This window comes from Anas acuta, chromosome 9 (genome assembly GCF_963932015.1).
Source record: "Anas acuta chromosome 9, bAnaAcu1.1, whole genome shotgun sequence".
Taxonomy (NCBI): domain Eukaryota; kingdom Metazoa; phylum Chordata; class Aves; order Anseriformes; family Anatidae; genus Anas; species Anas acuta.
In genome coordinates this window covers 12,700,182-12,717,684 of record NC_088987.1, presented here as the reverse complement: position 1 = coordinate 12,717,684, position 17,503 = coordinate 12,700,182, and the positions used below count along the sequence as shown (strand labels likewise).

At 58.0% G+C, this 17,503-nt stretch overlaps 1 protein-coding gene and 1 long non-coding RNA gene across 3 annotated transcripts in view; both read left to right on the top strand.

Annotated features, from left to right (window-relative positions):
• Positions 1-31: 31 nt before the first annotated feature.
• XXYLT1 (xyloside xylosyltransferase 1) overlaps positions 32-17,503 on the top strand; it is a 37,293-nt gene continuing 19,821 nt past the window's right edge. The window contains exons 1-2 of one of the 2 annotated variants that reach the window (XM_068692700.1): positions 32-479; positions 5,738-5,885. In XM_068692700.1, the coding sequence (XP_068548801.1) occupies positions 102-479; positions 5,738-5,885 (526 nt within the window). In that variant the 5' untranslated portion in view covers positions 32-101. Of the gene's footprint in view, positions 480-3,555; positions 3,685-5,737; positions 5,886-17,503 lie in introns of those variants that run through there. The other variant, XM_068692701.1, reaches the window with a different exon arrangement.
• LOC137861374 (uncharacterized) lies at positions 5,892-16,540 on the top strand. Its single transcript, XR_011099563.1, has 2 exons — positions 5,892-8,719; positions 8,889-16,540. It is a non-coding gene; the product is annotated as an uncharacterized lncRNA (long non-coding RNA).

Below are 17,503 nucleotides of genomic sequence, written 5' to 3'. Positions count from 1 at the left end.
CACACACCCCTTGGCCGTGCCCCCGCTCCGTGCCGTGAGGCGGGGCGGGGCCGCGCCTCAGCATGGCGGCGGGCGGCGGGTAGGGACGGAGCGGGGCCGCCATGGCCGTGGGGCGGGCGGGCTGGGCCCGCTCTCAGCCCTGCGCCCTGGCGCTGGCGGCCGCCCTGGCCGTGTGCGCCTTCTACTACCTGGGCGGCGGCGGGGAGACTTTCTCCACCGCCACCCGGCGGCTCCGAGCCACACCGGCCAGCCCGGCTCGGCGCGGCCGAGCCCTGCACCTCCTGGTGCTGTTCACCAAGGCGGAGCGCGGCCCCTCGCTGCGGGACAAGGCCCGCGCCGCGCTGCGCTCCCTGCTGCGCCACGGCCGCCTGGGCCGCGGGGACGCGCTGCGCCTCCACCTCGTCACCGACCGCAACAGCAGGGACATCGCCGAGGGGCTGCTGCGGGACGAGCTCGGCCGCGCCGCCTTCCCGCACCAGGTGAGGCGGCCCCGGGGGCTGTGCGGGGTGGGGGGAGCCTCGGGGAAGGTGCACGGAGCCCCCCCCCCCCCGAAGGCAGCCGGTGCGAAGCTGGCTCAGGTCAAAGAGGGATCTGGTAACTGAAGGGGGCACCGAGCTGTGAGGCGCCAAGTAGGGACCCTCCTGTCCTGAGATGCTTCTGTTCAGAATTAGAAGTCTTCTAATTCTGCCATAGCTTTTGGTTTCTCGTTTTTCAGATGTTTCATGTTGGCCAAACTCCACCAGAGCAGCCTGAGGTGTAACCTGCACGTTGTTCACACACAGCACTTGTTGGCAAATAATCCCATCTCTCTTCTTAACCCGTTGTACTAGCGCTAGCGCTGCCGTGCCACCCGTAGCAGATACACCGCGCCGTGCCGAGCCGTCCCCAGCTGTCTGGATGTGGCAGGTAACAGCTTTGGAAACCTTACCCTGCTGCAGCCCTGAGGACTGGCATTGTGCACGGTGCTGTGGCCTGCAGTGCCCCGTGGCGGTGCCAGCAGACAGCTGTGGGGCTGCCGTTCTGCCCGAGCTGGAGTTGAGCTGGCATTAGGTGTGCAGCACAGCAGCTTGCTTCAGGTCTGTGGCATCGTGTCCCTCAGAGAGGTTCAGCTGCTGGGCCGTGACGGTACGTGGATCCCTCATGGACACCCCTGTGGGCGTGCAGCTGCCTTACTGCCCTCTGCTCGTGTCTGAAGCCAAATTCCTCTGCGGGCAGCCTGTCCAGCACTGCTGCTCCGGGAGGGTACGGGCACGGGGGGCTTACCAGTTAGTGTTGTGTGAGGTGGGAGCGTTCTGTAGGGTGAGCCTCTGCGTGCATCAGGTGGCTGAGGACTTGCACCGAACCATGGCTCAGCTCTGGGACAGAGCCGGTCTGTCTTGGGTGGGATCAAGCAGCGTTGTCCGGTGAGTTCAGGTGACATCTCACCAGGGTCTGCTACAGCAGGAGCTCCTTCCCTTTCCTGGAAGGCGTGATGCCTCCTGGAGATGTTTGGTTTGGTTAGTTGGCCTGGGGCTGGCAGCAGACTTCACATCTCTGCAGTTACCTCGTTTTTAGGCAGACAGGCGCTAATACACAGGCTTCTGTACTAGTTCTTAGTCTTACACACTTGCCCATAATATTGTGACATTTCTGGTGTGCTTGACAGGTGACAGTGCCTCTTTTTTCTTGCTGGAGCCTCTTCCATTCCTCATTGTTAGCAGAAGACATCAGCATAACCTGGACCTTTTGTGCTGCTAAAGTTTTGAGGAAGGTTCACCTTCAGCCTGTTCCTCTGGTTGCTTCAGCAGTCACCAGTCTCTGTCCTGAGACCTCTCCTCCTGGCTTCTGTTGGCATTCCCAGAACGCTCTCCTCATTCTTACCCTGTTCTCCTGGAGCAGGCCCAGAGCTGAGGCTTGACAAAGTGCTCGGGAGGCCACTGGAGCTGCTGAGGCAGGATCGATGAACCCTGAACTTTACTTTTTGTTCATGAGAGGATTTAAGCTCTGTTTTTGGAGCTGTCCTTGCCCTCCCCTCCCAGCAGAGCTGGGATCAGGCACAACCTCTGCTAGAGCGGAGCCCAGGCACCACAAAATCTGGATCCCGATCCTTGGGGCAGGCAGCGGGCCAGCTCTCATCTCCCCCTCCGCATGTGTGCAGGCTCAGGTACTTCCAAAGCCTTCTGGAGAACGCAGCAGCCAGCTGCAGCCTCGCAGGCAGCGTGCAGGTGGTGAGCAGCAGTGCTTCGGGGTGGGCAGACCCAAGCTGCGGGACAGTCATCGCAGTGGTGTCACCAGCCCTGTGTGTCTGAGCCCATGGACACCTCCCAGAAGTGCAGCTGGGCTGGGAGCGCAGCGTGCGGGCAGCAGATGGAGCTGGTGCTCCGCGCTGCGCCGCCTGCATGGGGCTGCGGGACGTGGATGCAGCAGGGAGCAGCCTGCCCCGGCTTTTTGGCAGGGCCTGGCTATCTATTTGAGACAGCATGGCTTTAGAGACAGCGCTGGCTCAAGTGCTGCCTTTCAGGAAGCCTGAGGGTGATTTCTACAAGTCGGTGCTCCTCACCCGGGCAGGTCAGCCCGACTTTTACATCTCAGTCCCCTTCTGTGTGATGTAGTTACCCGCCTGCCCCAGGGAGGTGCTTTGGGAACCGCACCGGGGTCGCGGGTGAAGGCTGAGCTCTCCTTGTCCTCTGCAGGGCTGCTGTGCCCCTGCACCTACAGGATCTGTGCAGAGGCACCTGGCACGAGACGGAGGGACAGTCAGAGAGAAAGTGTGGTGGCTTTTTAGTGAGCCAATTGAAAGGGTCTGTTCTCAGCGTGAGATGTGTTTGTGAAAGCAAGTTGCACAGGAAACCCGTGGAACTTACTTTTCTTAATGTCCTCAGCAAACTTGGTCAGATTTAGCCACGGGGATTTACTGAAAGCTGCTACGCAAATAAATAACCAAGTACAAAATTAGCAGCAGATAAACAAGCTGTGCTACAGTCAGTGCTGGAGAGAGGAGAAGCCTCCGCAGTACTGGTGAGGACAGCAGTCCTGTGGTTGCAGGAGGATTTGTCGTGTCAGGAGCTGGCGTTGCAGAAGTGCTTACCCAAAGGATGGGCAGCAGAAACACATTTTCCTCTGTTTACTTTGGAAGGCGAGGGAGGACAGATGATACCGTGTCTGGAGTTTCAGGAGTGTTTTTCCCCTGATTTTTGTCCACCAGTGCTTGGCACCCCTCTGCTCATTTCAGAACTGACTGGAGTTGGTTTGAATTCTCTTTTTTTTTTTTTTCCCTGCTCTGCTGTTCATCATCTCCAGACTTGGGAGGTGATTTAAGCCTGGGCACTTCTCAGAGGGAGACCTGCTCCCACCAGTGCCATGGCAGAGCAGGGATCTCCCAGGGGGAGGCTCCCTGGGTTGATTCTCTGGGCTGGGGCTTGGCTCTGTGTGCCTGGGCAGCAGCGTTCAGCTGTGTTTCAGCACCCAGCAGCAGTGCTGCAAATCTCCTCGCTGCAATTGTGTGATCCTGTGCTAACAGTGAGGGCAGAGCTGGCCATGCACAGCCCCTGGGGCACAGCATCCTCCTGCGCTTCGGGGAGCTGGGCTGAGATGCTGCTGGTAACCGAGTTTCTCCTTCTCCAGCGTCTCGGGGAAGTTCTGCGCACGCCGTGTTGTCCAAACAGGAGCGTGGCCAGCGATGAGCTCTCGCAGCACACTTCCCTGGTACGTGCTGTCCTGTGCTCTTCCTGCCTTCCTCCCGAGGCTGCGTGGCGTGAGGCCAGCTGCAGGACACGCAGCTCGCAGCGTGGTCGCGCTGCTGTGAAGTCGCAGGGCCGAGCCTCCAGCTCTCAGACCGTGCCCTCGGCCTGGAGCGGGTGTGTGGGCGCTTCCCCAGGAGGAAATCAAAACGCTGCTGCTTCAACTCTGCCCCAGCAACGCGCCACTGGGGGCTTGGTGCTGTGCCCGGTGGCTTCAGGGCTTCTGCCAGCACCCAGGCTGGACGTGGACGCACCTCGCTGTGCTCAGTGCTGCTGGGCCCACCGACAGCTCCCCAGCTCCTGCAAGCTCTGCTCTGACACGAGAGCTGTGATCTGGGGAACAATTTCAGCAAGAAGGTATGGGAGGAAAAAGCTCCAGGCTGCTTTTTGTCACTGCCTCCATGTCTGTGCCTGCTTCCCTGGGTGTCAGAGCATCCCCTTGCGCATCCCACAGAGAGCCCGGCTGCAGCACCAGCTCAGGCTCTAGTGAGCTTCTCTTCTGAGGCACTTGACTTGGCTTTGGGTTTAAAAAGAAAAGCTAATGCTCTAACCTACATGTTTAAGTGTATAGTGCAGCTTTCCTAGCTTTTAAGCAGATAAAATTCTAGTAGGGAAAGGGAGTGAGAGCACCGAGTAGTTTAGTTTGGAAGGGCCCGGTGGGGATCCCGGGGCTGAATGCTCTGCCGAAGGCAGGGCCAGCTGCGGGCGCTATCTCAGCATCCTCAAACCAGGCTTCCCTTCCCAAAATTGAAGTACTGCTGCTAAGTTGTGTCCTGGCCAGCACTCGGTTCCTGCTGGGTTTTTCCTGCTTTCTGTTGCCTGAAGAAGGCAGCATGACTTCGAGTCTCGAGCTCGGAGTTGCTGAACTCCCTAATCTGCACCAGGGCCATGTCCCCCGTGCCTGGTAATTACGCCGAAAATCCCTCCGGTTCTCTGGCGTGAGTCAGTGACCCATGTCCTCGTGTGCGTGTAACGAGCAGCAGCCTGCGTGTTCCTGCTCATCAGACTCGGCGTGCAGTTAGGTGTACGCCTGCACAATTCCAGTAGCTGACAGTTTGTTTGCAGTTGCTCCTGGTTTTGGAGCAGATGGGGCTTCATCGCTTAGCTCTTGGGTCACTCCTGAGCACAGGTGCAGTGTGTGGGCTGTGAGTGTTGATTTGGTCATCGGTAACCAGCGTGGAAGGGCTTTGCTTCATTTTAAAAGTTTGTTTCTCTGTGTTCTGTCAAGGGTAAGCACACGAAAGGGGCTGTGTGGGGTGGTGTGAGTGGTCTGTCTTCCCCTGGGGCCCATTTCTGCCCCGTGGCAGTGCGTGGGCAGCACTGGGAAGCTCCAGCACAAGCAGGCTCACCTCCAGCTAAGGAAGATGCTCGGCTCTCTGGTAACTGCTGATGTCTGGATTTTCGTCAGCTTGCTGTGGCCTGCTCGCCCTTTCCTCCCCCAGCCCCGGTGGGGGCACGCTGCGGAGCTTGCTTCAGTGCTGGGCTGAGGCTCAGGAAATCCGGGCTCAGCTCCTGGCCCCGGCCCAGCCTGCCTTTGTGGCAGGGAGCAAGGCTTGGTCTTCAGGGTAAATGACGTGGTCTGGCTCGCCTCAGAGCTGCAGGATGCCAGAGCGTGGAGTGAGCTGACACCTCCCGTGATCGCCTCCGTATGGGAGCCCAGAACCGTGGTCACATTTAGGCAGCATCAACAGCTGGGACCAGAGGCTGCGGGAGAACATCCCCTGGACAGACTTGGTTGTGTGCATGGATTCGAGTCCCTCGGTGCCTGCCTCCCATTTCCAGAATGGCCATAAAAATCCTTCCTTCTGGTCCCCGCACACGTAGCTGCCTCTTGGGGCGGGGAGGCGAGCAGTGTCCAGCACAGGCAGACCCCATTGTGCAGCCAGGATCCCAGCAGCAATACTTGGGGCTCACAGCCTCTCACGCCTGTGCTGGTGCAGCCTGAGTGAAGGCTGCTAACGAGGGGAGAGAGTGGCTGGATGTCGTGGCTGAGCGGGTGTCTCTGGTGTCTCTCCTAGATAATAACCCACGATGTGAACGAGCTGACCGAAAAGCTGTTTCCGATAGTCGAAGCCATGCAGAAGCACTTCAGTGCTGGAACAGGGACCTACTACAGCGACTCCATCTTCTTCTTGTCAGTCGCGATGCATCGGATCATGCCCCCAGGTAAGCCTCCGCTGAGCTGCAGCCACGGGCTTGCTTTTTCTTCAGCCTGTAGGTAGTGGTTGGTGCTACGAGAAACGCAACGCGAGCTCATGGACCCAGGCACCATGAGGAAAGGCAGCTGCTGCACAGCGGGCTGCTGCTTCCCTCGCTCCCTGAGATGTGGGAGGAGGCAGAACTGGAGCTGGTCTGGCCATATGTATTTATCATGTGTGGTTTTCCAACCTCCCTTCCCCTCGGTGTGTCAGCAGAGAGGTGCCACGTGTTGGCGGCGCAGTGACTGCGCTAGCAGGTGTCAGCAGTGCGGTGACCGAGCGCACCTTCCTCTCCTGGGGCTTTGCTGAGCTCCTGGAAGGCTTGGCTGCGTAGCAGCCACCGATCACTTAACTTTATTGTCTTCGCTCTGCTGTTAGTGAGGGAACAACAATAAATCTGCGAGGAAACAAGGCAGCTGGCAAAGGGAGCTCGGCTCGGTCCATGCCATGCTTTCCTTCCCCGCCTGTGCGCGGGTATTTCTGCTGGGACCTACGTGCTCTGTAGCCTTGGATCACTCAGCGTCCCTCTCGTTTTGTAGGTCAGGCTTGTTTTTCTTACGCTGAGGTCGGGGCTGGGAGAAAGGTCAGAGGCTTTCCCGTAAGGCTGATGGCCCGGGATCACGTTGCTGTTGGTGTGTAGTCCCTTACAGGCAAAGCACCGAACACCATGTGTCAGCCCAGCACAGGCTGAGCCCAGGCTCCCCTGGGATGCAGTGGGATCGGGGGCAGGGGCCCCCTCTGCCCCACACACAGCAGGAGGTGCAGCACATACAGCCCCTTCTGCCTGTCAGAGCAGGGCTCATCCTTGTGCCTGGGCCTGTGTGCATTCGCTGAGGGTCCTCTGGGCCGCCTCGGGGCAGGGTCTTCTCCAAGAGAGGGCAATTTGGGAAGGCCTCTGCAAGAGAGTTAAAAACAGTGGGGCCTGCTCGGGGCCCTGGTATGTCCTGGAGCCACTGTGGTTTCATAAACCCTGTTTGCTTGCCAGACAAGAAGGAAGTGGAGCAGACGCTGCTTTCCTTCCTGTGTTCCCAGGCCATCCTTTTGGGGAGGGTCACTGCGCCAAGCCCGCATTCGAGAGGCACTGGCAGAGGTTTGGGGCAGCCCTGCTGCGAAGCCCACAGCCCTCTGGCCTTGTGCTGGGCTGGGGGAGAGGGGCAGGCGGGGGGCACGGGCTGCTGGGCTCCTGGGCTCTGAGCTGCCTCCCTGCTGCTCCCTGCTGTTAAAGCAGCTGCTGTGGCTGCTCCAAGAAGCAGACGGATGCCCTTCTCCCCCGGAGACCCGGAAAGCCTCTTGAGCATCCGTGTCCCACATCTTTAGGATCTAGAAGCTGCTTCTCAAACGCCTGGTGAGCGCTTGCTGAAGGCAGCAGATCACACCTGGCTGCCTTACCAAGTCCCTGGCCGACCTGGCCCTGCAGAGCCGGGACGCCCACCACTACTTCCCTCACACAGAGGGCAGCTCCAGCCCCTTGCCTCATGCTCTGCGGCAGGGCTGCCGGCTGTCCTGTGCCCCCGGCCCTCTCTGTGTTGGCTGCATTACCCTGCAGGCTCCTGAAGCCGGGCGTGCGGTGTCAGCCCGCTCCTGCTGCCGTGTGCTGGTGACAGAGCTCTTCCCTTGGCATGCTCAGCTGGCTCCCACGGCTTCCTCTGCGGCCGGAGCGGCAGCGTGTGCTGGCGGCTGCCCAGGCATAACATCGCCTGCAATCCTGCTGCCACAAAGCTCAGGCACGGCCCTTCTCTTGTCGGGCTGCGAGCTAAGTGCTGGCTCGGCAGCCACGTGTCAGGCAGGCACCGCGTTCCTGCAGCCCTGCAGCCTGCCCAGCAGTTGCCTCCTCAGTGCTCTCCAGGAAAAGAGAGGTGCCTTGCTTTCCCTGAGAGGCTTGCCTGTCTGCTGCATGGGAAAGTCCTGCAGAGGGAGTGAGGTGAACATCAGAAAATCGTTATTTACCTTAATAAGCACACTTTTGTTGGATAGACACAGGGGCAGAAGAGGTATGCGTCCTACTGGAGCCTGCAGAGGCAGCGGGGCCATCGCTCAGAGCCCGGTGAGCTGCAGGGATAGGAGCGATGGAGGAGCCTGGGGCTGGGGACCACGGCCAGAGCTGGTGTGCTGCCAGGAGGAGGAGAAGGACTGAGATGGGAGATGTGCTGGGGAGCAGAGCCCTGGGGGGTGTACGAGCAGGCCTGTTAGGCAGGGAGGACCCTTCCCTGCTGTGCTCCTGCCCGGTTTGGGGGAGCTGATCAGATCCATGTGTGTAAGCATCCGGTGGGGGCAGCAGGGAGCCCAAAGGCAATCTTTTCTCCATGGTGCCCCGTGACAAGATGGGGCAGCAGGGACAAACTGAAACGTGGGAAATTCCACTTAAATCTAAGAAAAAACAATTTTCCAATAGTGAAGCGCTGGGATAGGCCCAGGGAGCTGCCGAGTCTCCATCCTCAGAGGGCCTGGAGCCAAAGAGGGTGATGTCTGAGCAGCAGCTCTGGGTGTCCCTGCTGTGGGCAGGGGTAGGACTGCACAAGCTGCAGCGATCCCCTCCAGCCTCAGCAGTTCTGTTACTCGGGGGCTCTTAAGTGAACGTGCTGCACTTAGCTCTTCGTTGAACTTCGCTAGTTTTTTGTCTGGCGATGTCTGCATTGTGAGTGCTTTGAAGTATGTTGAATACAAATGACGGTATTAATGCTAATTTTCGTGTCCTGATACCTCTACTGTAGCTTTGCTGTGTGCTAAAGATATCCGTATTGTACAGCCTTCCAGCAAGAAGCTGATCACACCTTCTGAAATGTCTTCTCAGTTCATCAACCTGTGAGTAGTGTTGTCTCTTGAAAAGCTTGCTCGCTCTCTGGCAGTCTGATGAGGGCTTGCAATGGTCTGTTTGGTGCGCAGGATGTTTAAAGAGGCATTTTACAGTTTCACGAGTTTAGGTTTTGTTTCAGAAGCTGCTAGTAAAGCTGATTTATATTTCCCTTGCAAGGGAGGTCAGATGTACTGCGCCGGGTGCCTGCAGCGCTAGTGATTTATGGGTCTGGCAAGGCTCGCGGGCCCCTTCCCTGCCTTCCAGCTGCACATTGAGGACCTGACGAGGAGCAGCAGGCTCGTACGTTGCGGGCTGGCAAGAACCAGGCTGCTGAAGCAAGGACATGGTATGCTCTTTGACCAAGGACAGCTGCTTTGCTGCTCCGTGATACTGGTTCTGCTCCAGCTGCGTTTGGTGCTTGCTTCTTGGTCCCCGCTGTAGCTCAGCCACCCCGGCTGTGAGCTGCGTGAAGGTCAGGGCTTCTGCTGGGGGACTTGTGCTTTTACCCACCTGTTTAAGTACAAAAGGAGCTTTCTGTGTGGGGAGAGGCAGGGCTACACACTCTGCTGCCCTCCTGAAATCTTGTGAGTGGTGTAGGAACGGTGCTGTGCTCCTGTCCGCTCCCCTGGCCCTGCCTCTGTTTCTCTGAGAAGCCGCTCTCCATGGCCTGGAAGAAGCTGCTGCTTTACTAAGGGTGGAGAAGAAATGTTTGAAGCTTCATTTTCATGCTGCATTAGCATTTTTCCTGGTGCCTCTCTGTGCCATTTCACCTGCCAGGAACACTGCGTCTTTGCAGGCGTGTCTGGCTCCATAGCTTTAGCACCATTTTTTTGTGGGAGCTGGATTTAATTGCAAGCTTGAACATGCTCCAGCAGAAATGAAGGCCATGATTTGAATATTAAATTCTCTCTTATGTTTGTTTCCATTTGTATCAGTCTGTCTCTAGTCTTTTCCAGTGCTAGCACCCTTTGTGTTAAAGTTCCCTAGCTTTAGGATCCCCTCTTTATCATTTTCAAAGTGCCCTGGCGTTCCTGTATGACCACGAGTTAGTGATCTGTTTGAAGCCTTAGGGCTGTGGTGATGCACTGACTTTGCAGATTGATGGCTCTCAAAAACTGAGCAGCAGTTTTTTGTAAGGGTTTTAGTGGAACATCTGCATGACTGCGTGCGTATTGCAAGGAAAATAAATGGTTTTTTGCCACTCAGCTGTTGGGTTTTTCACTGCCGCATGGGATCTTTGCCCGCAGAACTTTGTATCTAAAACCTACAGCTGCCAAGCTATAATACAACAGCTCAGCTGCTGTAAATCATGTAACTCTCTTGCCTTAAATGTCTGACAGCAGTGGAGTTAACCTGATTTAAGCCAGCTGGGGAGCTGGTATGCGGCGTGCAGCAGTGCAGACGGCGTAACTCCCGGCTGGGCCTCAGCCGCCTCAATCCTGGCTCAGGGCGGTGCGGCTGGGCCCGGGGAGCTGGGGGAGGCTTGGTGCCTTCCAGTGGTTTTGCAAGGGAGAAATGATGGGAAAGTCACACGGAGAGGACGAGCAGGGTTCAGGGGTTCAGGCTTAGGAGGGGTTGCCAAGATGAGGATGATGCCGGAATTAAATGATCCTGGGATCCGTGGGGATTCAGGCCTGGGAGGAGTGCTGTGTCTGGGTGAGAAGGAAAAAGGGCAGCGGCTGGGGCCTCTTACTGTACTTCCAGTACGCATCCTGCTGGTTGGCTTTAATCCCCCTCATCTCTTGTCATTTCAGCGTTGTAGCACAGGACCCAGCAAGCATTTGCAATCCCCAGCAGGGACACATGAAGCAGTAACGCCCGGGAGGCATGGCTGCAACGTGCAGGTGGTGGCAAGGTCGTGGCCTCAGAGCTCACCAGGCAGCCTGCCCAGGCCTAAATTTGGGGCAGAGGAAGGCTAGGGCCCTCAGGAGCTGGGGCAGGGCCCCTGGGGAGCTGAGGGCTCCTCAGAAGGTGCTCCCCGGGCAGGGGGCTTGGGCTGAGGGCAGACAGGGGCAGGGCCCCCCCAGGCTTTGGAAAGGGGCTCGGGGTAGGGCGAGGGCTGAGGGCACCAGGGGCTGCAGTCAGACGGGCTGACAAACAGAGGTCTGGGCTGTCAGAAAGATTGTTCTGGGAAAGCTTACTGCTCTTGCAAGTCCTGGTCTAATTACGGAGAAATCTTTTGACAGCCCACAACTTCCTTTGGCAGCGCCTTCGTTAGGAGCTCTGGGCATTGTCTCTGCATTAACCCCAAGCGTGGCCCTGGTGAGCCTCAGGCCAAGCTCCCCCGTCCCTGGCCCTTGTAAGGAAGTTTTCAGCGACAATTAGTTGAGCAACCCGCAGTTTAGCAGCCCTTTGTAGCTCAGCTCAAGCGGAAGATCTAGGCTTGGTGTCCCTCCTAATCCTAACCCCAGGGCTCGGCCTTGGTGAGCCCCAGAGCAGACCCCAGCCCCTGGCGCCAGGCTGGAAGCTCTGGGGGCGAGCTGATGGAGCAGCCTGCAGCTTCCCTGCTCAGCCCCCCTGCAACTCGTGGCCTGGCTGTGTGTGAGACAGAGCTGCTCTGCCTTCCATTTCTCTGTCCCACTGCAGCCCCACCGCAGTTTTATGTGTCGGGTGAGATCAGCCCGTGTGTAAGTGCTGTGTGGCTGGGGGAGAATGTCTGGGGAGAGCAGTGAGAGCCCAGGCAGCACGTACGCGTTGTGATTTTTGTGGGCACAGCCTGCTGCTTCTCCCTGGTGTTGAATTCCCTCTGCCTGCTCAGCTCTTTCATGGTGTAACCCACGAGCCTTCCTCCCTGCTGCCCCCAGTGAGAAATAAGCTTTCCTTCATGAATGATCACGTAGGGCCTGCTGCTCGGGACTGCTGTCTCGTGGCCTGGCTATAGCAATTTGCTGTGGTGGTTTTTTTTAGGCACAGGTACCTGGCAGCGTGCCTCCTTGACAAGATGCAGCATTTCTCCGTGGAAGAACTGGCATTAGCACTGCAGTCAGTGTGTCCCTGTACAGGTTTCCCGTGGGGTGTTGGTTTCATCGAAGGCTTTCTCCAGGGAGCTGCAAGCACTCCACAGCTTCGCTGGGATGCCCAAGTAACAAATGGGAACTGCGGGCAGCAGCTGCTCTGGGAGCCAGGAGGGTGATGCAGTGGTGGGAGCTGCTGGGCTTGTTTGCCTGCCCTGGTTTTGCTGAGTGCTGCATGATGGCCGTGTTGGGCAGGAGGGGAAGGAGCACAGGGAAAGTACCTGGGGAACAGGACAGGATGGAAAAGCAAAGCCCAGGTAACGTTTGTCTGAGGCTGGCAGAGATTCTCAGTGGAGCAGCTTCCTGGCTGTCTCTGCTGGCTGGACCAGAGGTGCTGGGCCTTGTTATCTGCAGGGGAATCTCTGAGACCTGGCTGGGAGGTAACGTGTCATGTGGAGTCAGGGTATGTAGCAGAGCTTGACTGACGATGGCATGTGACAAAGTGGAGGCAGCAGCAGGGTTTGCTAGCTGTATGAACAGCTGGCGGCCTTCCTGAGGGGCTTAGCATCATCTCTGTGTAAGTGTCCTCCTCCCCACACCTGCAGGCTGAGGGGAGGCTCTCAGAGTTTCTCTCCCTCTGAGCAGCCCAGCGTGAAGGCAGCAGCTCTGACCAAGGATGAGAGGTGAGCACAGGGCAGAAAGGGCCCCTGGGCTTCACAATTCCTGTAGTGCAGGAGCTTAGCCCTGGAGCATGGTCCTGACACCCTGAAGCGCTGACTCATTAATCCTGCTGCTGCTCTGGGTGGGCAGGGGCAGGGAGGTGGTTCTGCTTCTCCAAAGCCGATGGGATGCAGCTGAGCAGAACTGCAGCTGGGATTTCTGCAGGAAGAGCAGTGCCACACAGGGTGGGTCCTCGTTTGCACTAATGAGGCTCTGCGTCCTCACGGGGCAGGGGAGGGAGGAGTGCAGAGCAGGGTGGGATGTGAACGCGCTGTTTGATTCAGTTAACAGGATCTCTTACAGGCACATATATATATAATCAGGCTTGGAGATCTCCAGGAAAGCAGCTCAACAGGATAGTTCCTTCCTGCTTGTGCCCAGCCTCCTTACTGCTTTGATGTCTGCTGCATCCTAGGGATGACCCGTGTGAACGTGGAAGGTCCCAAATGCAGATGTCAGGTGTGGGAGCCATGGCAGGGCTGTCTTGCTGCCAGCCAGGGAGGGGCAAGCATAGTTCAACTCACTCTGCTTTCAATACTTTGAAAGCATGGCTCCAAGAAGGGGATGAGAGTGAATCCCCCATTTCATTCATTCCAGCATTAGGAATCTGGGTATGAGGCTGGCTGTGTTGGCAAACTCTTGAGAGAAAATACATGGTGAGAAATCCTTGACATAATTGAAGCTGGGGGGGTGATACACCTGACTGAATCATTAAAATCACTGGTTGCAGTGCTTACTTAAGAAACATGATGGATAAGAGAAGTAGGAGCTGGGCGGTGCTCCACAGAGAGGACACAACCAGGTGCTTGCTGGCTGCCAATTCAGGAGCTCGATTTCCAGGGGCTTTGGGTGAGCTTGTGCATCAAAGGCTCAGGAGGAAACTAAGAGCAGTGGGAGAGGTGGGTCAGTTTTCATACGGCTAAATGATGGAGAACTGCTAGGGGAGAACAAAGCGGTCATTATGCACCTCCTAAATTTAGGGCACACAACGTAGCGTGTTGGAAAGAGCTGGGAGGGGCTCAGAGAAGAGCAGCGCCTTCTGCACAGGACAGCCCCGACGGATGGGGACCCTCCGTCTGCAGATGAGCATGACCCATGAGGGGGTCATGGTTGGGTCCACAAAGCCACGAGCTGCAGGAGGCAGGCTTGTACAAGAGCCAGCGGGCATCACAGTTAGCAGGAGGCAGATGTAAAGCAAGCAGAATTGGGAGCAGAGGTGGTCATTCACCCTGCTGTAGCGATCTGTGGAGCTCCTTGCAGCAGAGCTAAAATTTATCCAGCCATACGGAGGGGCTGGCATGGAAGAAAACCACTGAAGGCTGTTGTACAGCAGATAACCATCGCCTGCATACCTCGGGGGGACCTGAAGGCAGTTGGTGCAGGTGAGCAAGCAGCACGGTGTGGGGGGAAGTGGCCCCCAGCAGAGAGCAGCACCAGCAGATTTGCAGCGGGTGCCCAGACAGCGGTGAGAGTTAGAGGCCTGGGACACGCTGGGATCAAACTGGAAGATCAGTGCTCTCCCTGGCCTCAAACCCTGGCTCTGGTAACTTCTCCAGCTCGTTATCTACGGTCGGACTGGTTATGAAGCACAGACCAGATTGCAGCGATGTTTGTCCAAAAGCCTGTTAATGACAAAGCCACAAACCGCCTGGGAATCGGCACAGCTTGGAACAGGCTCCAGCTGCTGGCTCCGGCTCGATTGAGGGGATGATCTCCCACGAAACTGCTATCGGTCCTGTGAGCGCTCTGGGAGTCCCAGCCTGGACACAGCAGCCTTTGTGAGCCCCGGCTTGCGCCGTTCCCACAGAGCCGAGCTGCAGGCAGGGCAAAGGGCAGGGTGGAGACACGCTGCACCGAGCTGTGCTGCATCGTCTGGCCCAGCTTCTGCAGGGAAAGACATCTTGGTGCCTTCGAATGCGTTTTGGTGCCCAGAGGAACAACACGAAGCTGGCCTGGCCTGGCAAGGCTTCACCCAACCATCCTCTGATGTGGGGGCCGGGAGAAAGCACTAAGCTGAAGCATCAGGAAATAAATAGCCTGTTAGCTGGAACAGCATCTTCACAAGTCATTGTCTTCTGTTAATGCGAGCCTGTGAAAGCAGGCGTGCAGCATCCTGGGAGTGTTACATATTGCCCTTGTAAAGCAGAGCCATACGTGCGTGTCTGGGGGTTTGCCTCTGCAGCTGCACTGCAGGGTTGCCCAGGCCTGTGTACACCTCTGTGTGCCCCTGGGATGCCAGGTGAGTCCCTGCAGATGATGGATCCTTGGTAAAGCACCTGCTGGCAGCGAGTTACGGTGCATTAATCCTGTCCTACATGCTGAACGGGCATCAGAGGTCTGTCCCGTGGGTCCTGGCAGAGGGGAGCACAACCTCCTCCTCTTCCTTGCCAGCTGCACAGCAGTGCCTTGTACGCAGCCCAGCTACCTGCATCATTCAGTGAGTGCTCCGCGTTAATAAACGAGCGATTCCAGAGTGCAGCAGTCCTGACCTTTTGCTGCTGGCTGAGCATTGCCATCTTCACTGAGCCGCAGCGTGTCGGGGGCACGTGGAGATGCAGCAGGTTTGGAGAGCGCCTGCGTCCCAGATGCTGCAGGCCTGATCGTGCTCTCGGAGCGGGGATGTCGTGAAGAGGCACAGAAAATGTGGGGCTGCGGTGGAGCCATGGGAGACGGCTCCAGAGCCCCGTGCTCTCAAACCGCAGTTCCCAGGAGATGTTGCAGTAGCAGGAGGGTTTATTTTCTGGCAAAGCGTTCCCATTTGTACAGGGATGGAGGGAGTGTTGATTGTTTCTGGTGTGCTCTCATGCCCTCCCTCCCTGCTTCACGTCTCGGCTGTGTGAGCAGAGCCAGATTCCTTCCCCAGCCGACTCCTGAGCCGAACTCGCTGGTGGCGAGCTAGCACGGAGAAGAGACTGAAGTAAGGGTTTGACAAGCAATAGGACAGCGGTGCCAGCCATTGTTCCTCGTTGGGGTAATCCCGTTGTGCTTTGTGCCTTGTTTTCATGCTGCTCTGGGGGAGCAGGCAGCAGAAAGCCTCTCCACACACCCAGATAAGTGCCGGAGGCTGCAGCGTGGTAGGAAGGTCCCCACCTGGAGAAGTGAAATGCTCACCCAGCTGCCTGCACAATGTGTCCCTGTGGCCAGGAGCCCATCTGCTCTGAGTTTCACGGGGCGTTTGGCACTGCTGGAGCTGCCCAGCTGTGATGGTGGTGCGGTGGTGGGAGAGGCGGCTTGGGGCCACCCCCAGGGAGCTGCGGCACCGCGGCGGCCCCGTTCCCTGCAGCACCATCCCGCTTGGTCCAGCGTGACCCACAGCCCCCCGGGGGCGTCGCTCCTCATTATTTCCATTGGCTGCCCCTCGCCTTAATATCGGCATCAGTTATTTGGGCTGTCCTAGATCTGTCAGCCCGGGGCAGGCACACGGGGTGATTCCGCCTCCCGCAGAGCACCCGGGTCTCGTCCCTGCCTGTCGGGGCAGTGGGCTCGGTAGGCACCCGCCTGGCGGGGCTGGGTGATGGGAGCCTTCTCCTGGTTGTCCTGAGGGAGGGGAGACCCTTCTCCATCCCTAGCCAGCCCCCCTCTGCCAATACATAGGGGAAGCAGCGTGGGAGCTGCTGGATTTCAGCCCGTGCTAAAACCCCAGCCCTGCTTCCAGCTCAGCCGGGGTGGTGGGAGCTGGTGGCTGGGCCGTGGCTTGTTAGAGTTCAGCAAGAAGAACCAAGGACAAAATCTGCCTACAGCTGTGCAGCTCCTTCCCCCACCGTCAAGATGAGAGATGATTTACCTTGCTGCATTTATTTTCTTGTATCTCTTTTCGGTTTCCTTTTCTGTCTCACCCGCTCATTACTTTACAGCTTTCCATCCACGCTGCTTTGTGTCTTATGGCAACCTGGAATTAAACCTTATTTTGTCTGATTATAAGGTGTCCTGCTGCTCCAACTCCGGCATCCAAAAAGTGTCTTCACACTCCTCCTCCGGTGACACCGTATATTAAATACACAGCGAGCGGTGCCTGGAGCCTCACCCTGAAAGCTGCTGAGCGCTCAGCGTTGTCTGCTGTGGGGTCGCTTAAGATCTGGGGGATGTGCGAGTTATCCTGGGCCAGGAGCCAGCCGGGGACACGGGAGCAAGGACAGAAACACTGCCCTGCACCAGGCAAGTGGTCCATGGTGCAGCTTATGGAGAAAGACAAGAAAGTGCTAGGAGGGGGCTTCCCCCTTATCCCAAAACGTGCTGGCAATGGGCTCTGTGGCGCGTGTCACATCGGCACTGCCCTGGCCTCGTTGCCTTCCTGCGGCCATGGCACGGGCAGCGGTGATTAGTGCCGGGAGCGGAGGGGAAAACGAGGCCTGGAGAGGGGAGCGCACAACAAAACAGGAAGCCGCTCAGAGCTCCGTGACAGCAAAGGGAAAGCTGCCGGGAGCAGCCAGGAGCGTGGGGGCGAGCAAAACAAAGGAAGCCTCTAACAAAGGGCAGGCAGAAGAGCGGAGCGTGGTCGTGGCAGCGGGCCGGCCGCGGCTGAGCCATCTCCGCCTGGCACCGCGGCCGCCCTCGTGCCCTGCCGCAGCTGCAGCGGGAGGCTCTCGGGGAAGCCGAGCCCATGCCCAACCTTGGCAGCGGCTGTGGGAGCCGTGTTTTTCTTGGCCGCACACCTCGCAGCCAGCAGGCAGAGGATCCTCCTTTCACAGCCAGCACCAGCGGCTGTGCGGAGCTGCGCGGTGCAGGCGAGGTCAGAGCCACGCGGGTCTCTGGGCGCTGAGCAGCCTCAGGAGGCTGTCTGGGGGCTCACAGCTCCTCTTCCCGGGGGAGGTGAGGATCCCCTTCGTGATGTGGGCGCTGTGCCGGCTCCAGGAGCAGGCTGTGGGGGTGCAGGCAGCAGTGCTGGCTGGGTGTGTGAGGGTGGTGAGCCTGTCACCATCGGGCCCCTGGCTGTGCCATCGCCGCACAGACACGCAGGTGGGGATCGTCCCGCTGGGAGCCTGGCCAGTGAATCACTGAAGATCAGCATCCACCGTCTGGTGAAGCAGGGAGCTTGTCTGTGAGCAGGTGGGGTTATGAATAATAAAACTCAAGCCCAAACAAATTTCTCAGGGAAAACAGGCTCTGCGGGGATCCAGA